This window comes from Uloborus diversus, chromosome 1 (assembly GCF_026930045.1).
Source record: "Uloborus diversus isolate 005 chromosome 1, Udiv.v.3.1, whole genome shotgun sequence".
Classification (NCBI taxonomy): Eukaryota; Metazoa; Arthropoda; class Arachnida; order Araneae; family Uloboridae; genus Uloborus; species Uloborus diversus.
In genome coordinates this window covers 108,811,196-108,835,067 of record NC_072731.1, presented here as the reverse complement: position 1 = coordinate 108,835,067, position 23,872 = coordinate 108,811,196, and the positions used below count along the sequence as shown (strand labels likewise).

Here is a 23,872-nt window from a genome sequence, read left to right as displayed (position 1 = left end):
TTCACAGAGAGGACACCCAAGAAATCGAAACAGATTTATATCTGCTTTCAACATGGACGGGGTGTCCTAGTTTATGTTTATGCCGTAGTACATAAAATGCAGTAGTTTATACACATGCAGTAGTTTATGTTTATGCCTAACCCCATTCCCTTTCAGGGGGTCATGGCACACTAACGAGGTACGGGGAGATATACCGTATCTCACGGTGAGCAAGACCCACACATTAAGGGGTAAACACCCAGCTGAGCGGAAGCTCAGTATGGTGACCTTCCCCGGCGCAATAAGCACCAAGCCCGTCCGTAGCACAGACGACTATCGACCGCCGCACTCAGTCCCGCGGGGGGCCCGCTACGCGGACCCCCCGTGAGATGGAACCTAAGGCCTACGGCTAAGAGGTGGGGTGTGTGCGGAGAAAAGTGTTAGAAATGTATAATATGTATTACCGACGCTTTACTGCTTTCTTGTTTCACAGCAAGACCGTTTTACACTTTCACTTATTTTTGAATGAGCGAATTAATACTTAATGTGAATATTATTACTCGCATCACAACAATTATACACTTACTTTTATACGTCCTCGTGTTCCTGTTATTACCAGCTCATTCGGTAGCTCTGTAATTCCACTTGTAGTAACAGTAGCTGTACGATTTTTGCTGTACTTTAAGCTACTTGACATAGCTAAGTCAACGCCTACAAACATAAGCGCATTATCAAGCATTAAATATATTTTAAAGTAAAAAAAATCTGCAATATTGATTACATTTCGGACGGTTAACTGTCATCACTGTATGGCGGCATAATTTTACGAATCAACCAGAAACTGTGTGCAAAATACCGGCAGCTCGGTTACGACATCCAGAGCTTGCAGCTTCGTCCATTTTATACATTCATTTGCCTGGAGAGATCAACAACCAAGCTAGAGTCTGATGATCTGTCATTGACACTGAGATGACCAACAAACTGGTAGATAAAATTAATTTAGCACACCAGGCGAGAATTCACAAGCAATGGTGCGTCTCAACTTCATAATGAAGCTTCGGAATGAAGAGTGAAACACAACTTTAGATAATAAGTGATAAGTTACAATCTTAAAGGCAGGACTAAGGCAGAACTACATGCAGTATGCCGACAGCTCGCACTATTGCTTGCGGCCTCTCGCTGGTGTGCTAAATTAATTTTAACCACCAGTTTGTTGGTAATATCAGTTTCAACGAGGGAGCATTTGTCTACAGCTATTGTAGACTATCCCAGCCTGATGTGTAAGAAAAAGGACGAAACTGCAGTTTCTGTATGTTATTTTGCATGTAGGGCATGCACAGGGTTGTAGGTATTTTGCATCTGCCTTGGCCCTGGCTTTATGGTGGTTACTTACTCTTGCCTTATCAAGCAGAAACTCCTTCAGGATTTTGACCGTTTTCTGAAGTCATAGGAAAAGTTGCTCCTTTTTATCAGTTACACACTACGCACTATAGATTATATAATGTTACTATTAGTTTTTTTATGTGATGAGGTTATATCTTGATAGTAACTCTTGTACTTGCGTCATGTTTACTCAGTACTTTCGTTCATAATGACTCCTGCCAAGTATTTGTTAGTACTTAAAGATAATAACTACCTTTGTTTGGCTACTTTGGAAACTTTTAATTCTTATTTCAATAGTCTTTTATATATATATATATATATATATATATATATATATATATATATATATATATATATATATATATATATATACATATATATATATATATATATATATATATATATATATATATATATATATATATATATATATATATATATATATATATATATATATATATATATATATATATATATATATATATATATATATATATATATATATATATACATATATATATATATATATATATACATATATATATATATATATATATATATATATATATATATATATATATATATATATATATATATATATATATATATATATATATATATATATATATATATATATATATATATATATATATATATATATATATATATATATATATATATATAAATTTTTCACTCGAATATGAAATGGCCTTGCCATTTTGGCACTAGTCGTTTGAATGGCATGAAAGTAAGTTGTTGTAAAGGATCACCTAGTTAATCACCGCTGTCTATGACGCAGATCAACGATAACTGGTTTAACCACCGTGAGAGAGGGCACTACTGATCATTTGCAATTCCACGATATAAATATGACACTGAAGGCGAAGGAAAGTGTCTTCCAGTCTTCTATATCTACAGGGTGTTCCGTTTTAACAAAAACCTCTATTTTCGCAACCGTTAGTCCTAGATGCATACTTCTAATTACAAAAATGTTTAAAATCATATGCAGGGTTGAGATATTGAAAGTTTGATAAAGCAAAGCAAAGTAAAGAAAAAGCAAAAGAAAAAGCAAAAATAAAAATGAGTCAAAAAATACAAAATTTAACTTTTATACGGGCCCTAGGTCCTCTAACTTATATTTAAAGAAATACTCTCCACTGAAAACTATTACTGACATAAAAAACTTGACATTTGTGCGATCAAAACTGAAGGAGATATTCCAGTTCAATGTTTTAAGGGACCATACAGAAGATAAGGTTGGATAAAATGTTATGCCGTGATACGCAAAACCACACTGCAAAACCTCGAACAGTTTGAAAAACCACCCTACGCTAGGTAAAGCGACTTGAATGCATAGGCCCTAGTTTCGCTGCAACGGGTGTCCAAAGTTGCTGTTTGAGCCCAGAAAAGCAATGATTTTTCTTTTGAAATTAAACTTTCTTTTTTCTTTTCTTCGTTTGCATTGCCGTTTGTGTCGATTAAATGCATTCACAATCTCCCCCCCCCCCCCTTGTGGTACAAGAGACGTCGAATGCCGTCGGAGGGTAGATATTGTCCCAAAGTTTCAAATTCCAATAAAGACGCCTTTGCAGTTCTGGAGCTCTGGCAAATCAGTGTAGTTCAAACGGCAAAGACTCGAGAGTCATGAATTTGAATAAACTTCTGGATTTAGGTCAATTCGTATCAATCGTCAAATCGTAGCCCAGGTAAAATAGTTTGAGTACATAGGCTTTAGTTCGGCTGCAAAGAGGGTCTAACTTTATTGGTTCGGCCCCAGAACTGCAATAGCGTTTTCTTGTAAATTTGAAAGTTTGGCGATATTTGTTTTCGTAACATCTGTCGCGTCTCTTGTTAGTACAAGGTAGGGGCGGTGGAATGTGTTCTATACTGTGAATGCATTCACTTGGGTAATACTGCCGTGCAATATTCAGAAAAGAGTAAAAAAAAAAAAAAAGGTTAATTTCAAAGGAAAAACCATTGCATTCTGGAGCTAAACTAGGACAAACCACTTTACCTGGGCTCATATCTAGTGGGAACTAACCTAAATCTAGAGATTCGTCCAAATCCGTGACCTCAAGGTCGTTCTGTTCGGTAGTTAGCTTTACAACCAGCCATACCGTCAATATCTCGAAATTTCCAAAATACTCACCAATTTCCACGACTCAAGTCATAGTACGTACTTACCATCTTCATTTAAGTGTCCAACCGATGCAATCTCAACTGGTTTTTCATCATAAATCATCGATACTGCATTCAACGGGTATATTCCAAGATCGAGGATGGTTCCTCCACCATACTGTTTTTTGACAATTCTTTCTCTGTCAATCAAAGGGATTCCCAAACTTGCATGTATGTGGACAACATCTCCGATGGTACCATCTCGAATAAGTTCCATTAGAAATTTGTAAGAAGGCAAAAATCTGCTCCAAATCGCCTATAAAAACTCAGACAAGTCATTCTTTCCATCCTTGTTTATTTATTTTAATTTTATAAGTTATGAAGTTTGTCTAAAAAATGTAAAACCTGCAAAAACCTGCAATCAAAGCTTTTTTTTTTAATAAAATAAAAAGTGACAGTCCAAAAAAGGTAAAATTATTTATTTATTTATTTATTTATTTTATTATTTTTTTTTTTTTTTGATAAACCGAAGAAACTTCCTCTTCTCGACTTTGCACAGATGTACGGATAACACTTAAATGATTTTCACCAGGATTCTTTAAATGAGACTACAAATGTTTTCTAATCGACTGAATTTCTGAATAAGAAGAAAAATGGATTATTCGCGTAAGGATAATTAAGATTTCATCTAAGGTACAAATGAGAAATGATTTCTCACAGGAATATTCATTGGGGTTTTAAAAAGAAAGTAAAATTTCCTAATGAGACAAAATTTTTACCTCCATGAGGAAAAGATTCCTTGCTTGGGCGATCTGAATTAATTCTTTCGTCTGTTTAGCATTTAAGGTCATAGGCTTCTCCACCAAGACGTTCTTTCCGTTTTCAAGCATCAGTTTGGCGACGGGGAAATGCTGTGAAGTGATGCACCCAATGTATGCGACATCTGCAACATGTATTGTCATTTTCGATCATTTTTGAAAACCGCTGTATCAACTTTCACTGCGAAAGTGATTTCCATCAGAGTTTCGAATTTCTTGTGAAATATAGATGCAGCTTTAACAATTAAAGAAACCCTGATGGTAAAGCACTGGCACTGTCATGATGCCAGTGCAGCACTTCTAAGTACATAGAATGCAGAAAATTAAATAAAGAGTGTTAATTTTCTTACTATCTGTCCCAGTTTTCAGAAACATGGTTCTGCAAAACATTCAAAGGGTTGCTCAAGAAATAAAAACTTTGATTGCAATGGGGCCGTTTCTAATATTTTAAAAGTTTTTTTTTTCTGAAAAAACATGCTTAAAAACATAGGATCAAAGCATGTTTTAAGTAATTTGTTTAAGTTTAATATTTAAAAAAAAATTACTTAAATCATTGATCTTTCATTGTTTACATTTCTTGCCGATGACATCACAAATGATGAAATACCATTCTGTGTTGCCATTCTCAGAGTAAAATATTTAAATCGCCTCTTTACTCAAGTGTATTGGCAACGATATGGTTGATAGCAAGCGTAGAGCGCAATTTTAATTCGCTTCTTGATTATCATAACTTGGAAACGCGGTGCAAAGATGCTCCAAAAAGCATCATTTGAGACGTCATCTAGACCACGCCTTGTTTCAAAAATCGGACATTTAAAAAAATTAATTAAAAAATAACTGTTTGGGAAAATGAAAGAATTTTCTGGGTCCATGTTATTCTTTTTGCTTATTCTATCAGTTTCAGTGACTAAATGTACTACTTTTGACTGAAGGAAACAACCCATTGTTATCCTTAAAATAACAAGTAAGATGGTGAAAATTAGATTTTGAAAACGATTTTAAACTGACGACTTGATTCAAAGAAAGGCTCAAAAACCTAAATTATTTAAAACTATTCAAAATCTCAAAATTTAGAAATCAATGCTTGCTCAAATTAAACTTTGAAATGGGTTCGTTAATTTTCATAACAATTAACTTTGTATTTTCCGTAAGTTACCGCCCTATGGTCAGGGCTAAGACAGAAATACATGAAATACACCGCCAACACAATTATTTCAGCCGAGGACTGCAGTATCGTGCTTAGTGCAGGTCAGAGCTAATTTTATATTAGCTACTAGTATGTTTGGCAGTCTTGGCTCCCTTAAGAGGTTTTCCACCTCCAGCTCAGTCACTTTCCTATGCCGGGCTGATGAATGCTGATAAGTACGAAACTGCAGTCCTCGGCTGGAATGACTGAGCTGGCGGTGTATTTCATAAATTAACTTTATAGTTACTTTTATTCATTTTTGTGCTTGGCAATGATTAAAAAGCTTTTTCTACTTACGAACGACCATCAAGCTATAAAAATGTCCGCCCACGGCATCAACAAAATAAAAGATAATAATAAAAAGTATATGGTGAAAAAACTACTTTTAAAAACACATTTAAACTGATGACTTAAATCAAGAAAAGCCTCGAAACGATGACGTATTATTTAAAAAGCTTCAAAAGCTCATAAAGCTTCGATGTTAAAGCTTTTTAATTAAGTTCAGTTTATAAATTAACTTCTTAAGTTTGTTATCAAAATTTACTTTTTAATTATTTTTACTGAGCATTTTTATTTTTGGTTACGATTGCAAATTATTGTACACCCACAAACCAACGGCTGAGTAAGGAAAAAAAAAAATTCAATTTTGACGTCTTTAATTCAAATTATGTTTTCGCAATCACAAGTTGCGATAGGACCCTTCTCATTGAATTTCTCGTTTCTAAAAATAGAATAAAATGAAAATAGCCGAGAAATTTGTACTCGTCATATTATGACTGGTAAACTAAACGAGGGAAAACAAAGAGGTCACAAACTAAAATACAATACAGAACGATGTTTTCTTGTTTTAAAAGGTATTTTCTTGTTTGACAAAACGTCCATAACAAGGTTTGTCTGTCAATAATTTCATTTTGTGGATCAACTTTTTGAAGGAAAAAAAAAGCTGCAGAAATGTCTGAATTTTAAATTGTAGCACTTAAGCGATTTCAGAAAGTGTAAACGTGTGGCAAAATGTCGAAGAATTCATAATAAAGACGAAATTTCACCCTCCCCCTCCCCGAATTTTTAAAAAAGATTTATATCACTCTGACACACACACACACACAAAAAGGCCTAATATATGGTCGTGGTCGACTGAAAATGAGCCCGAGATCGACGGGTTATTGACCGCTGACATGCAGACTAGTGTTGTGGGGTTCATGAGATATTGAATACTAACCGAACAAGCGAGCATATAATTTCCTTCCTTTTCGAAGAAGAGTTCATTACTTTTAATAACTTTCATGAACATTGCGTATGTACATAAATAAGAACTATGCATAGGAAATAAGTAATTCATGCGTGTTGAATAACGCATTTAGTATGTGAGCTGAAATCGAAAGAGATAAGATATGTGTTAGCTTATCGCAGCAAAAAGCATCGAAGAAGTGGAGAAAGTAAAAGGAAATGTTACAAGTTTAGGAATTGAAATAAGGAGGGAAACAAAAAAGAAAGTAAATATGCCGATTAATTAGTTCAAATGAATATCAACAGGAAGACAAAAGAACAATATGAGTGTAAAATCCCTGAAAATTTCTGAAAGTAGGAAGAAATTTTAACGTAAAGCGACTTTAGATTCTGGGATGCTTATTTCGTCATAACGATTTCAAATAACTTTTTTGCTTTAAAAATAGCTTTCTGTTCTAGTAGTAAACTGAAAAATGCGTCTGTTTGTTGCACCACACTGGTAAAAAGGGATTAAATTTTTTAAAGATGGGTCACAAAAATATTTTGGGCTTTAAAATATTTAAAATGTTTTGCGTTTTTTTAAAAACCACGGGTGGCTGCAATTGGTGAACTTTGGTGTCCAGATTACTAAAAAGCAGTTGTTGCAGCTGTGTCTGGAAATAAAAAAATAAGAAAGAAAAGAAAGAAAACAACTTCTCTTGCACCAACTCATTTCTAGTTTAGTCATTTTCAGTTTAGTAACTGAATGTATGGTGCAGTGGTATATGTTTTATCACTATGCAATAATCTGTGCATATAATCTGTTTTTATCATGCATCACACTAAACGATAGATGGCAGGTGTTGCAAATTTACGAATCCTTACGATTCGTCGTCTATCCAAGAATTAGTGAAATTCGGCTCATTAGATGACTGATATCTTAATAAAATTTTAAAGATTTTTTTAATTTAAAAATTTAATACTCCCCGTGTTCCACAAAGTGTGCCACGAACAAGGGTGTGCACGGGGGGGGGGGGGGGGGATGAAGGGACACCTGTTGACTCAGGCTCGAACCTGAAGGGACCCCAATATTTTTAAAATGAGGGGTAAAATATAGGGGTAAACAATATAGAGGGGACCCGTAAAAGTCATTTGTGACGGGCGCCAAAATTTCTGTGTACGCCCCTGGCCACAAGAACCGGAATTTTTCTTAGAGTTGAGGGATCTACTTAGATTTAAATTATAAAGGTTATAAATTTCTATCGTTGCACACTCGCAGTGCAAATTCAATTGATTTAAACTTTCATATTTCATGAAAATTTCGGTATTTTAATTTCAAATTTTATTATTATACTTGTCTTTTATGCTGTCAAGTTTTCTAAAAGTTTTTTAAAGTTTGATGGAAAGTGTGTTATGCGTGTTATGAGCCAAAAAACTTGCGACCGAAATTGTATTGTTAAAAAAAAATGCTTATAGCTTCGTGAATATAAGTGATGATTTCACTAACATATAAAAATAATTTTTTTCAGAGTTTTTAAACTTATTTCTGAAACTTATCGCCCATTTTCAGCTATTTATGATGAATGATGATCGAAAATCTTTTGTTGTTTTCTCAATTAGTTGCTGGTCCCCAAAATGCAAGTGGGATTTACTTTTTACTGAAAATGACAGCTAAAGCATACTTTTTATGTAGAAAAAGTTACAGAACAATTAATCTTATTTCTCGAGAAATCCGTAAAAATGTGAATATTTAAAAGTATCCCAATACGTTTGGTGATATAATGTGTAAGTACTAATGTAAGGATGTTATTGTCATGTTTTTTCTAATATGAATTTCGTTCTGGTACATGGTCTCAGGTGTATTTTACCAACTCAATTTCTTAAATCTCTATTAGAAGCAGTAGCGTAACTTCAAATTTTCGGCCCCACCGCAAAATCTGATTTTGGGCCCCCCTACTAAAAATAGTATTAATGTATATTTGTAGTACAATCTTTCGATTTTGTTAGCCCCCCACAATTTTTTTCCAACACACACACTTAAACATATATATATATACATATATATATATATATATATATATATATATATATATATATATATATGTTGCTTTTAGTTTAGAAAGGGATCATTAGCTACAGAAATCCGGAGAATTCGACACAATGAGGTGTCAAAGAATTAGCAATATGAATTAAACTGTAACTATAATATTTGTACATAAATAGAGGTTCGGGTAGAGTTTCTAAAAGTCTTCTGAAATTCTAGTTTAAAAAACTGAATTTCATACTACATGTCGAAGAATGAAGGTTCAGGGCATTTTGTCGTAAAATTTTCGAAATTAAAGTTTTAAAATCGCGATTGCAAGCCTTTTTTTTTGTAACGTAATGGAAATGGATCAGTGACTCTTCCACAAATATTTTGGTATTGGAAGTTCGAAAACCGCAATTTTAAAAGATGATCTTAAGCAACGGAGATATCGGGGGTTATCCCCAAAAGTATTTCGAGATTAAACTTCTAAAACTCCATTACCTTTGATGACATTTTCTGAAAGAATGATGTTAAGAACTCTCCTCCGGAGTTTTTTGAATTTCCAAAATAGTGATTTTAAACGTTTTTCAGTGATGTTAGGAGGATGGAAGGTTCAGAGGCTTTACCCATAAATTTTTCGAAACTTTTAACACGTGATCGTAAGTCACCTTTGGGGGAAGAAGTCAGGGGCTCACACTTAAATCTCCCGATATTAAAGTTCTATAAACGTAATTTTACACAATCTTCGTTGATGTTTCTGAAAGTGGGGGTTCTGGGACTCTCCCCCCGAAAATTGTTTGAAACTGAACTCCTGAAAACGCAACTGTAGGCCTCCTTTAATGACGTTGCAATAAGGGATTGAATTGGGGACTCTGCCCCAGAATTTTCGAAATTGAAGTTCCAGAAACGCAATTTTAGGCGAATTTAGGTGATATTAAGAAGGCAAGTTTTAAAGACCTTCTTTGTAAATTTTTGGAAATTAAAATTTTAAAAATGCTATTGTAAGCCTTTTTGGAATTTCGATTTCGAAAAATTATGGAGCAAAGTTTCAAACCCCTCATTCCTTCTCCTAACTTTATCGAAAGTGGCCCTCCAATGCGTTTTTTAGGATGTTATATGTTAGGAGAAGCTGTTCAAAGATTAAACTTCCGGAAAAAAGAATTGATATTCAAGTTCCCAAAACGCAGTTTTAGATATGATGTTCGGTAATTTTAAAAGGAACGAGGATTTGGAGATTCTCTCCCGAAAATTTTTCAAAATTGAACTCTTGAAACGTAGTTCACTTTGATGACCTGAAGAGAAGGGATGGAGTTCCGGGGCTTTCCCAGCATTTTTTTAAAATCAAAGCTTCAAAATCACAAATTTGAGAAGAGATAAGGTTCGGAGCTTGGCCCCGGAATTTTTCGAAATCGAAGTTCCAAGAAAGCAATTTTAACCTTTTTTTGGACACATTAAGGAGAAGGAGGTTTTTCGTACTCCCTCCCAGAATGTTAAATGTTTGAAAATGCAATAGGCTGTGTTTGGAGAAGTAAAAGGAAATTATTTAGCCTTAGGATCTCTTCTTTCCCACCTTCTTGGTTAAGTCCATATCTTTTATTTGTTTGGAGAAAAAAAAAAAAAAAAGAAAGTAAGACAACTTTGTAGGTGATACATTTTAGCAATTGCCCCCAAAAGAAGTTAACTTAAAACAAAGTAGCAATTGCATTTCTTTTCTTTAACTTGGGAGGTCAGGAGTTGGAGGTTATTCCTCCACCTAATGTAGGGCCTGTTTACTCAATGGGCCAACCAGACCGAGGCCTAGAGAGCCCCTGATATTTGGGGCCCCCGAATGGCGAAATCTGTTTTAGCAAATGGCAAAAATTGTAATGTTTGGCTACAAGAGGGCACCGAAAAAGTGTTTGGCATACGACCTCTGATATTTTAATCAGGGGCCCAAGGCCAATAGGTTCTGGTGCCCAGAACTAATATAAACATATAAAACTAAGTTTGATTTACGAAAAAATGTAATAAAATTAAATGAAAGCAAAGCTGAAAAAATTTCGGGGCCCCTTCCGATTCCGCCCCCCCCCCATCCTGATCCTACCCAAAAACTTCTATTGGCTGTCTTTTTCCGGGCTCCGGTATGGTTATTATTATTATTTATTTATTTTTTTATTTTTTTTCAGGACTTTCCTCATCTGTTCATGGCAGGTGGCCTAAGGGAGGGCAATATAATACTTTTTGCACCGACCCAAGGTTTGTTTTTCGCTCAGGGAAGTTGGTCCGCGGGCCCTCTTCTTCAGGGCCTGTTTACTGAATAGGACAACTGTACCACGACCTAGAGTCCCTGCTATTTGGGGACCCAAATGGCTAAAATTGTTTTAGCAAATAGCAAAAATTGTAATATTTGGCTTCATGAGCGCCCCTAAAAAGAGACCTAGGACCACAATATCTTAATCGGGGGCCCAAGGTCAATAGTCTCTGGGGTTGTAGGGGGCAACAGCACCAATAGAAGCTTTTAGAACTAATATTGATTTCCGGAAAAATTTAATAAAATTGAATGAAAACAAAGCTCAAAAATTTTCGGGCCCCTTTAGACTGCGGGCCCCCCCCCCCCCCCCGCCTTGCGGGGTCTTGCGGTACGTAGTTACGCCACTGATTAGAAGCTGCCCAAAAATGATGTCACACATTTTTTCAACATTTTAAATCTCCAGACCCTGTGTTACAAAGTGTCACTTTCACCTATACCCTAACTCTCTTTTATTCCAAACGGTCATAATTTCATGAATCCCCCTCCCCTTCAAAGCGTGACATCATTTGTAGACAACCCCTTAATGTACGAAGGAAAATAACATAATTTAAAGGAAAAACCAAAAAAAAAAAACAATTTAGGAAAAAAAAAAAAGAGCATATCGCTAAGGTGACTATTTATTTTTTCTCCTCAAACCGAGATAGTTACCAATTTTAGGCAACTGAACGTGTATGTATTTAAAAAAATGATTTTTTTTTTTAAAATTTTGTGTTTCTCTATTTATTCATTCATTTTCTTAAATAGTTAACGGCAGAAAAAAAAAAAAAAAAAACAGAAAGAGCACTTAAAAGAGAAGAATGTATTTTTTTGATGCGCAAATTTGCATGGGAATTTGGTACTGACTACTTCATAAGAATGAAGTTTTTGACAGAATTTCGTACAATTTATTTTTAAAATCAACAATGATTGAAGAATTGCAACTTGCAACTGTACTTTTCCTTAGTAATTAAATTAGTCATAAGTCAAAATACTTATGAGGATATTAGGTCCAGGTAAGCACAAAATATATTGAATGACAATGCATAAGTTAATTTATTGGTAGGAAAACGTTTCAACAGCTCTACTTATTGACTTTTGGTAGAAGCATTCAGTGTTCTCTTCTCTGTCATTTCAGAAAACGAGATATTTTAGAATATGAGGAGATAATGGAACAGGATACCCAAAATCTGAACTGGGGTTCCCGTTCAAAACGGGACGTTCGGTCGGTCACCTTACCCATGTCCCTTTTTTCAGGAATGTTGTCCAGTATGTTTATCCACTATGCTTTTAAATGAATCAGAGGATATTGAATTAAACAACTTAAACTATAAATAAAATTAGAATGACATTTGATCACTTACCGATGTCAGGGTCTTTTGCTAGTGTGTTGTAAGATCCATATGCTTTTGGTATGTTATGAAGAGAGGCAAATCTTTCAGCTGATGAAATTTCACGTGCTGCAACAGCTACAAACTATAGAATAAAACCCAAATCCATCAAAAGGATATATATTATGTTACCGTGAAAGTCAGGAATCTGGTAAATATCGTCATTAGCCTTGTGAATATCAACATTCTCATATCAAAGACATCGACGAAGCACCAAATATTGCCGGTGAATGACGGTAAAATTCAGTGACTCTACCAGGCGCCAAATTTAGAAGAGATTTGTAGATACATCTCCCTCCGAAACCCAGAATATCTCATTTTTTGACTATAGAAAAAGATTTTAACTGGCCATTTCCCTCTACGAAAATTTCTCTGGCTACACCACTGGAATTGACGACCTCCAATTTTAGTCTTTCACGGTAACACATACCCACACAAATAAATAAATATCTATGTATACAGTGAAACCTGTGTATAACAATACTGTCTATAGCAATAAACCTGTTTATAGCGATATTTTCCTTGGTCCCAGAAAAATGTCAGCATAAATAATCGAACTGTCTATAGCGATAACCTGTCAACAACAATATTTTTTAAAGCCTCAACAGTGTCGTTGCAGACAGATTTTACTGTATATGTTTTGGAATTATCGTTCAACTTTTTCAATCTTTTTATTATTCAGCTTTTCTATGGCTAATATTATAAATAGGGGAGACCGGGGATAGTTTGCGAACTTTTTAAACTTTATTTTTTAAAGGTTGTAAATAAAGTAGAATTTTTTTTTATTGCTTGGATAATCTGTATGGTATCAGCAATAAAGTCGTATTTTTGTTTTGACAGTACTATGTTTTTTCTATTTTTTACATAATTTTTTGTGAACCTTCGTAGAGTTCGCACACTTGCCTCGTCACGGGTAAGTTGGCAAGCCGTATGGGGTAAGTTAGCGAATTGAGAAAAACTCATAATAGACACAGAAAATTTCACATAAAGTCTCAATGAATAAGCAAGAAAAACTTACCAATGCATGAAAAAAAAGCGAAATTAGTATTGTAATTGCTTTAAAATTAGGTATGTTACGCCAAGTAAAAGGTTTAACTGATTTTAGAAGTAAATGCTGAAAAATGCAAACATTATTTGAAATGAACTATTTTATGCCTCCGTTCTACGTTTTTATGTTTCTTTTGGGTTTATATTCCTTTTTTCTTGAATTCAGAGATTTCTTGTATGTTTTGGGGACTTTTTGTGATGATTTGCGTTTTTCCGCCAAGATTCTTTCTTCCTGAGGAGCCTTTTGACAGGAGTATTAAAGAGTATTGCTTTAGACCTCATTCGTTTCCATCCTTTTTGATCTGACCTTCTCCAGCTTTAGTATAAGGTTCCGATTCCGATTCCGATTCCGAGTCACAACTGACTACAACTGTATTTATGTCGAAGACTGCATACTAAGTGCCTTGCCTCCATTATTTTTTTTATACCGATAGATGGCAGCACCATCACCGGATCGTACAGTTAATGAGAATTTAGAACTAGTCCAGGAGCTAATAGCAACCTGGCGCTAGCACCCCCAGAGGTATCGTTTCACTTGGAGGACATTGAGACCACGAGCATATTTAACGTCGCCCAGTTCCCTTTAATGACGACGGTGGATCTTCGACCATCGAGGTTCGAACTCAGGACCCTCCGGCCCCGAATCCGACACTCTACCGATCGGGCTATCACGGCCCCTAGTATAAGGTCGTATATGATCTGGAGTAATGCTCAGAGGCGTATGTGGGTATAGCTGAGACATAGCACCATCTTCAGTAAGAAACTCTAAATCTGAATTTTTGAATAAAGCAGCAACTGAATCTGTTCTAGGTCAGGTAAATCCAGTTTTATTACTTTCTGATAACATGGTTGTTGCTGGGACAAACAGATTCACTCATAAGATCCAAAAGATTGGGAGTCTGGCCGATCAGTGATATAATTTGGCATGAAGTCACAGTCCTGTAAAATGTTTGAATTGCAGGGAAACACACCAGTTCTTTTGAAACCCTTCATAACATTTATGGGGCTAACTTCTTGTGAAAAAGCAACTTTTACCACCGTTGGTACGGCGTAAATCGTCATTGGCTTTCCTGGATTATTTATCATTCAAGAATGACAGGCGTAATTAATATAATTTTTCAATGGACCACGTATCAGGAGGCAGCAACTTATGGCTACAAGGTGGTGGGAAAGAGAGTTGTGTTATTATTAGTTTTAGTAGTGTAGTAGTTTCCTTAAAAAAATCAAGCCCTTCTACTGACGTGGGAGTCTTAAGTGTCTAGTAAGAGAATCGGAGGTTTTTCTTTGAACATCTAGTGTTTTTGGCAAAATTCTTTAAGAAATCTGGAAACATTTCAGCTGTCATCTACACACTACGGAATGCATCATACATGTAGCATTACATCTGCTGCGGTTTTCAGGTTGTTGTTTTTTTCTCTCGCATTTTGGCAACTGAATAAGCTTGTCTATAAGAAATGATAAGCTCCAAAATAGTGTAACTAATGCAATTATTTTATTAAATTGACAATTTACAGAATTTAAATTTCTATTGTTTAATGTTTTGACTCTAAAAGCTTAACTTGGGGCAAATATGCGAATCTGCACACTTACCCCGAAAAAAGTTCACCTACTAGTCCCAACTCACCGTATTGAAATCAAGTTACACTGGTTTAAAAATGGTTTCATAAAATAATCCGAATAAGATGTCATTTGTTGTGTAGAAGCATGGGCTATTCAATATTAATAAGTTTTGGTAAATTACTCTACTATTATATGGTTTATAAGAAAATAACTAAGAATGAAAAAAAAACTTAACACTGTGAAAAAAAAGCAACTTTCTCTCGTGCAACACGTTTGGTTTGGCCGATTTCGCTGAAAATACTGACAGTAGCGAGGCATCTACGTGGTTACGTGTCATCTCATTCACAGGTGTCAAACCAAAAACGAGAAAATTATTTAAAATTCGCCCACTCGCACATTTACCCCTTCGCATACTAGCACTGGTCTCCCCTATATATATATATATATTATGTAGAAAGATTCAGTGGCTTATCTAGCCCGGATGTTACCCAGGGAGGAAATTTGCGGTGTCATTCCTTCCCCCTCCCGATCGCAAAAAAAAAAAAAAAAAAAAATATTGGGTGAAAATTTTAAAATTGAAGTGTCTATATTTTCATAAACACTTAAATACATCGTGATGTCATTTCCGGTAAGGGGGGGGATCTCAGAGCACTCTTTTCGCCCGCGTGATGTCACAAAATCAATTGTTGATCGTTGAACAGTTTTTAATCGTTATATTCTACAAAATGGAGTTCTATTCTTCCATCTGTAAAGCCTAAAGATCAACATCAAAAGGATTAAGTCTTCTGTGATTTATGTTTGTTCTCAATCTTACTAACACACTTAAAAAATCAGTTAATTTTCTGCCTATAAAATTCGTAATTTGAGTGCCTTATTAAGTATTGTGTGCCTATTTTCCGCAGAAGTAAAACATTACGTTAGATTAACGATGTCTCAAGAAAAAGGTGTTCTCAGATTCAAGGTAAGATAAATTAACTGTCGACTAGTCAGCCGTAACAGACCCATCTGTGTTAGCTGCACAGCTTTTAATGGATCTCTTCTAATGCTCGATGTTCTTACAAATAGCTCCTAGGTCTTCATCTTCCAGTTAGAGATTCTTGATTCTTATTAGATTAGTAAACAATAAAGGAATTTAATTTGAAATTATTTGTTGAATATTAGGCAAGTTTAATTTATCGCATGGTCAGACCTGTGATTCCGGGGGGTACGGTCAGAACAGAGCAATTGTTCCCTTACTTGAAAAAAACTAAATGATCTCTTTTTTTTTTTTACGTAAGTCGGTGTGGATTTTGTAGTTTTCCGATACGATTTGCATAAAGTTTATACCCTTGCCCTTCTCCCCCAGAAAAAACCAAAATGTCTGGTCTGCATCGAGTGTTAATCTAGCAGTTGAATGCTGCTGAGTTCTACTGCTCGGTTGAAATATAACCATTACCTCTTCACAAGAAACCCATTAATAAAAAAGCTCCCCTTGAATTGTGCTTACGCAGCGTCTCACCGGGAAAGACGATATTTACAGGTGTTCCGTTTAAGTCTGCAGTAACTCCATGAATGATTATAATCTCATTAATTATGAAGCTTTTGCAATATTACGCAATGGCTCCTGTAATAGGAAATGTCTGCAATGCAGGTACATTGGCTTTAATAGGCAGTAAGTTTAAAAGCCAGAACAAACGTGCAAAATACCGGCAGCCCGGTCATGAGACTGTAGTTTCGTCCTCGTTGTTGACTAATCTGTCTAGATAGTCAATTATCGAGCTGGAGGCCGATGCCGTCTCATTGAAGATGAGAGTGCCAACACGGGCGTGTCATGCAAGGACGGTAACTTGTTGCTTAATATACCCAAGCTATGCCTTCAGTAGACGAGTTGAACCGCATTATTGCAGCTGACTCTCGCTGGTGTGTGAAACTTATTTTGGCTACCAGTTTGTTGTCACTCCCATCTTCGATTGTCTCGTATCTGCATAGTGAGTTGAAGTAGTCCAAGAAAAACTACCCTAAGGTAACGTAAAAAAGTTAAATAAACACATTTTGCGTAAAAAGTAAATTAAGAAGTAACAGCGTCAAATAGCACAAATTACAGATTACTGCAGACAACGTGTTTCGGTGTTACAAGGAGCGCCTTTCTCAATGTAAAAGAAATGATCTTGTTAATGAAAGGACTTGAAAAATACGTTCCTTGTAACACCGAAACACGTGTCTGCAGTAATCTTGAAATTTGTGCTGTTTGATACTCTTATTTCTTATTTAACTCAACAAGCGTTACTCGTGCGCTTTCTTATCAATCAGCTCAATTTCTCGTTTATCAAAGCAGACTGCGACATGAGAATTGCAGCCCGAGAGCTTCCTGTTTTGAACTAAACACATTGTCACTGACCCACGAGTCGGACTCTTTGCTTTAGATACTTTAGACACTGGAAATGTGATCAGATTGTTATAGAGTAGATTCCTCAAAACCCGACCTACCAAAAAGTGACCGAGTTTGTGAAAATTCCGAGTTATCATGCAGCAGGCTTTTTACGCGGTTTTTTTTTGTCCTGCCAGAATGTGGTCGAGTTTTCTGAAATCGCTCGGGATGTCGACAGACTCGTCATTTCGACGTTTTCCAGAGGAGCTCAAAGGGTATAATATACTCAATACAAATTACACCGAAAAACAACCAAAAACCACACCTATATATACGTAAATGCATTAATTTCCTAAAGACAGGGGGGAGGGGGTTAGTCGTAATATTCTGGACCGAATTTCCAAAATTGTTCATTCCAGATGAATTGTATTCCAGTTTAGCTCAGTAAATTTACTTTAAAATTCAGTGTTTTGCTCATAAAATGAATTCCCATCAACAAAGATTGTAAAAAAGAGTCGAATAATTACTGCCGACAATCATGGGTGTGAACAATATTATACTTACCCACATTATCATCGTTCTGCATACTTCGTACAGCGTTTACAAAATCATGACTTATCTTTCCAGCACTCACGATACCCCATTTCGTTGCCATATTCTGCGAAGAAAATGCTTGAGTTTTACGAACGGTAAAAAATTAACATTGTTATATGCACGAGAACGCAGTACAACAATCCAGAAATATGTATCGTTATTTTTTCACTAATTAACCACTAAGGAAGATTTGACATTCCGCCTCATATATCATTCCAACAATATGTTTTCTATTCTAGTTTTGCACAGTTTCAGACCAAAAAGTCACAATATTTCAACTTCTTGAGCAACTGCTATCAACCTCAGGAATACTATGGTGTAGCTCTGGTGAAAAGATGTTTGACCTTGGATGCGTTCATTTATATGTTAATGTTGAAAGAGGCGGATTGGTACAACGCACCATGTATAGCAGGGTATCTTGAGGGTTGCGCATGGTGGGAGGCGCCTCCCTAGGGAGACAAAAAATAAATTAAGAGGCCCGGGGGAAGCAGCTGCTTTTGCCATATCAATTATAGTATACTCAAACAAAATCAATCAATAAAACGAATCGGTGTCAGATATAAGAATCAGCAATATGTCATTGCTACGGTTTACGGATTTGAGCGCACACGCTAAGAGCACCGATACATTTTGAATGATGGGTTAAGGAAATTGCTTTCAAAAGCTAGCCTACTCATCGCATTAACATTGTATTAATTTTTCAGTTTTTAAATCAAATTTTTATTTAATTCCGTTCGTTACTTCTTTAAATTTTGCAGTTACGCATATCGAAGAAAACGTTCGATTGTTCTACCCTTTGGAGGAATTTGTTCTGAAAACCAATCGCCCTAAATGACATATTTGTCCATGTATGTACTAAATTTCGTTCGAATTCATACTCTAGGTTTTGAGGTTGAGTGGCTACAAAAAGTTGATTACGTACCCTCTCACACTCCCACATTTCCCTAAAAAATAAATAAATAAATAAAATAAAATAAAATAAATAATAATAATAAAAAAAAACCCTGCAAAATTAATTTAGCAGTCGTCAAAACGCGTAAATTCGTCCGAGTCGAAATTTTTTTCGCGGACCCAATAGTTTCTTCTATTTTGGGGTGTTCCCACACACTGTTCCTGGAAATAAATATATAGCTGATGTGTCTAATTTCGACCAGTAACATATCTTACAAAAACCAGGAACGTTTTCCGATAAAAGTCAGTATTTTTTCTGAAATATTGGGAAATCTCTCCTGTTAAAGCCAGTCGTGAACCTTCTAGAAAAATTATATAGATTTAATGTATTTGATCAGAACTCTCCTGATTTACTACGAAAGCTCCAGAAGTATTAGAGCAACCATGGCCAAAGCTACACGAAAATTGCAAGCAAGAACCAAGCGTATTCCTTGCCTCATAAAGCTGCAGCTATCCAGTGTACTTGCTCCCATTGGGAGTATAGTCAATCTGGACGGGCCGTAATCAAGCTTAATCTGATACACATAATAAACACGCTCAGTCAATCTTTAAACTGGTAGATAAAAATGTCTTTCACATCAGTGAGAAGTCTGCATTCGTGCATCTTTTAGCAATTCAGGAAACTTTTTTGAGAAGATACTTGATTTTACGGGGAAATAGGTGGAAACCTCTGGAATCCCAAAACGTTCCACGGAAATAACCAGTAACGTTTCGGAATTTTTTTTTACAGTGCAAGATATAGTCTATATACACCGTATACTCTCAAGATTTTTTTTAGACACACAGCGTATACACTCAAACTTCAAAAAATTTCATTTTACGACATATTATGCATATGATGGCATACACATACTGTGCGTAATGGATTACTGGGATTATACCTTCAAAAAAATTGATGGGAACATCACTGCCTATTTATCACATATCTAAGAAAGAAGAAACCTCTCCTTTTTTAAATAATTAAGATTTACTTACCATCATATTTGGAATTTTCACAAAAAGCGAATTTCAAAATTTGTAAAATAATACTACTGATAATAAATTAAGAAATGGATTTATTTAATTATTCCTTTTTTTTCGAGCAATCAAAATTGCTCTTTGATATCAGTTAGCCGTAGCTTGGGATACAGAACTGTTCGTTTTATAATTGACAGATAGCGAGACACGTGATATAAGATAACCTAAATAATGAAATGTACGTTTGTTTGTATATTTATTTCCTGGAAAACTCCCGAGAGTTATTGGGAGAGGGTAGCCCAAAGTGGATTTTTTTTCGAAGAACGCTCGAAAATTGTAGTTTTTGGATTTTTATCGCAACAATATCGGTTTTATTCACTAGCAGGGCTCTTGAACTTCAAAATAAAAAGTGATTTTGTATTATTTCAAACCCAATATTTATTTATTATCAAACTTTACGAACATTTTAAAAACCCGCTTTGCCCGACCAGGAAGCCCAAAGCGAGTAAGATTAACAAAATTTGGTTTGGTGCGTTTGCCAATCAAGTATGAAGTTATAAATGATTAACATAGTTGACTAGCTACCTGCCATTATGTAAAAAATTATTAAACAGTTGTACTTATCCAATTTAAAGTCAGCACATTTGTTTATAAAACATAAAGAAATAACTGATTAAATTAAGAGACTAATTAATTGCCATTCTAAAAAATAACTTTTTATAGTTGCACTTATCCTATTGAAACAGAAAATCTAAGTCAGCACACAAGTCAAGAAATTATAAATAAATATATAATTAAATCCTATAACCACTTTGCCCGACCTGCTTTGCCAAAAGGCACGTTTTTTATTTCAATAATTATAACCTTAAATTTAAAAAAGACTATCGTAGTTTGTAGGTGGATGGTGTCAGAATAAAGTAATGTTATTGACAGTCAAAGAAAAAAAAAATAAGCTGGTCTTCGACTAATCACAAGCTACAAAACTTCATTTTTTAAAAATTTTAAGCCTGGTTGCGTCATGTCACTTCATGCTGTTTCACTGGGACTAATTAAAACTCGGGTGTATTCGTGTAAACACGACATACGAATGCATCGCCGCTTACACACCATGGGGGGGGGGCATCCGAAGGCCTTCCCGCTTTGGGTCACACTTCCCTCGAGAGAAAAATTCCGGAAATTTTAGAAGAAACACTTTTAGTCCAGTTGTTCCCGTCTTTAACGGATACATTGATTAAAGGCAATTAACATTCTTTGGTGAATTTGGTGCGAAAAAGCACTCTCGTACGTTTAAATTTTTGGTACCAACTGAATGAGCAAATTTTGGATCGGCGACATTTTGGACCGGTGACCCTTATTGTGCCCGTGGGATAAGGATGAGGACCCATGATAAGAAGCGTATTGAAACAATTTATCCATCCCTTTGAGGCATTGTGGTTTCACCTGAGTTCACCTAGACTTTTATTATTTTTTTTACTGACACAATGGCTTCGACGGAATATACCTGCTCTCAGTTTTAAGGGGAAAAAAAAGCGTTCTGTGCTCAAACCAAACAGTTTAAATGGTATTTTAAGTTTTTTTTTCTGAAGATAGGTTGGTTATTAAGCTATTAAGTTTGAATAATTGCACCCGATGGGTGATCATAGGAGGCAGAAGCGGATATAAGAAGAGCATAATGGGGTCATGACCCCCTAAACCATCGACAATATCGTCGTCTCAGAGCACCACTACGACATCTAATCCCAGGAATAACACTAAAAAACAGACTGTTGCCCTGAATCGACGATATTTTCTATTCAGGTTGTGTTCAAATACTTAGTGAATGAAATGTAAACGATTGTAGTAATCTTTCTTATTCATTGATTATTTTTAGGAGTAAATGTTTCAAATATTATTATTTTTTTCATTGCTTATGAAATTTATTTATTAAGGTTATGTGCTACTAAGTTCCTTATTCGTGGCAGGTTTGGTGCTTTTTATTAACACCAAAGCAGTTTCAGTAATTTTTCGTACCCCAAAACCCACATTATGAGGTTTCGATATGTGAGCAGGATCGCATTTTATCATTCCGTAAAATTTAAAGCCTCGTGCAGCAAATTGGGAATTTTCGCCCTCGCAAAAAATGTAGGTGCCAGTCGTACACCAGTTTGAAGTTATGGACATGAAATATGAGAGAGAGAGAAAAAAATGTCTTACCCCAGATTGTTTTAAAAATGACTTGATTCCTGGACGAAGTTCTTCGAGAAAAAAAAGAGAGAGAGAGACAAAGAATGGAAAACTGATAACTGCTTAAACACAAGTTTTAGATGTTCAAAAGCCAAGGACGATGATTTAGACGGAAGTTGAGAAAGAACTTATGAAATATCTTGGACAAATTGGAGAATCAAGGTTATCTTGATTATGAAAAAGAACTCACTGAACTCGGAAATATCTCACTAAAAGCGTTAGAACTTCACGTTGCTAGTGGCAATAAATATTTTAAGAAGCAAATTAACATGAATTTGCTTCTGACAAATTTAAATTAGTACATTTTTTGTAGTCAGGATAAAGATGGGATCTTTTCAAGGGGGGGGGGGGGGTACAGAAGAAAAACTTTTCTCGCTCCCAAACTCCTAAAACACGGCAACTTTAAGTTTTTCTCTTGTTGCAAAAACAGTTTTCTTTTTCAAATTTTTAATCATTACTTATAATTTTCAATTAAAATTTAAAACAAATGAATATATTGCACCCTCAAATATCCCAATATTTCATTATTTAGGAATCAGGAGTGAATTTCCCCAAGTGTTTATTTCTAGTAAAAAATACACAGGTTCAATATTTTAAAATGTTTTATCGATGTGCGAAGATTTATTCTTATCGGCGAGTGACGGGTTACTTGCAGGGCTCATTTCTGACAAAAGAAGTGCAGTAATAAAGCGTTACTTATAAATAAGTTAAAATAAAGATTTAGTACTGAAAAACGTGCATCTGTTTCAATATATAGCTGCCCTTTTCCGGCAGTGAGCCATATTCCTGCAATCTGCTAAACATTTAAAATCAGACGTTCTGGTACTGAATTTTTAGATTTACACGAGATAACTTAGCTGCTGTGATTCACTTTTTTTTTAATGGTCGGAATTGAGGCTAATTTCATGCCAATTAGGTAAAAAGAAATCTTAACATGGGGCAGTTTCTGAATGATTTTCCGAATGGGCCGTTTCAGAGCAGTTAAGCTCGCTTATAACCAACCCTGGTTTAGCCAGGAAATCAGAAATACTCTGTAAGTACCATGTAAAGTCTATGGAAGCATAACTCGCTTTCATCGATCAATATATTTGCGATTCATAAAATTTCTATTGATTTCTAGCTCAGCTTAGCCTTTTTTGGTAAATTTTCCTTAACATTCCACAGATAAGCAAAGTTTGTGATAAATCATAAATCCTGAGAACAAGCGATGGAAGCACTTTATTAATTTGTGAATTAAAGAAACATTTCAAAATTACACATGTGCATATCCATATATGTATATTCCTCAAAAGCAATGACATAAGAAAGATACATTCAGACAATTCAAAGCAAAGTTAAGTAACCAACTTCTTTGGTACTGCACAGTGATTAAAAAGAAGAAACCAAAGCAACCAGGGGCGGACTCGACCCTTGGATCGATACGCCCTCCGGCCTATGCGTCACTGCGCCCTCAAGGCTGAACACCTCCCTTTTTTTTGCGATTTTTTTTGCACCTTTTTTTTGTGCCTTCTATTTTTGTTACTTTTCGCTCATTAACCTGTGTGATTTCCTTTTTTTTTCTTTTCTTTAAACTCGCAAACCTAAGAGTCACGGTTTTTTTTAATTTTTTTTTCTTTTGCAATTTTTTTTCTTTGCACTTTTTTTTTGCACCTTTTTTTGCACCCTTTTTTTTTCCCAAGGTTGGCTCCCTCTCGAGGGACCCAGTCCGCCACTATGATGGGTTCTTATGCTTTTTTTTTCACGAACTCGTTTTTTACGAGCACTTCGTTATAACGAGCAAATATCACGGTCTCTTTGCGCTCGTTATAAAGGAGTTTGAC

General features: G+C 35.3%; 1 protein-coding gene across 2 annotated transcripts in view; it reads right to left on the bottom strand.

Annotated features, from left to right (window-relative positions):
* The window catches only part of LOC129219229 (trans-1,2-dihydrobenzene-1,2-diol dehydrogenase-like), a 36,054-nt gene extending 13,973 nt beyond the window's left edge, over nt 1-22,081 (bottom strand). For both annotated transcript variants that reach the window (XM_054853588.1, XM_054853665.1), the window contains exons 1-6: nt 22,023-22,081; nt 17,894-17,985; nt 12,347-12,459; nt 4,260-4,423; nt 3,547-3,796; nt 566-690 (exon numbers count right to left, since the gene is read on the bottom strand). In XM_054853588.1, the coding sequence (XP_054709563.1) occupies nt 566-690; nt 3,547-3,796; nt 4,260-4,423; nt 12,347-12,459; nt 17,894-17,982 (741 nt within the window). In that variant the 5' untranslated portion in view covers nt 17,983-17,985; nt 22,023-22,081. The remainder of the gene's footprint in view (nt 1-565; nt 691-3,546; nt 3,797-4,259; nt 4,424-12,346; nt 12,460-17,893; nt 17,986-22,022) is intronic.
* Between the last annotated feature and the right edge of the window lie 1,791 nt (nt 22,082-23,872).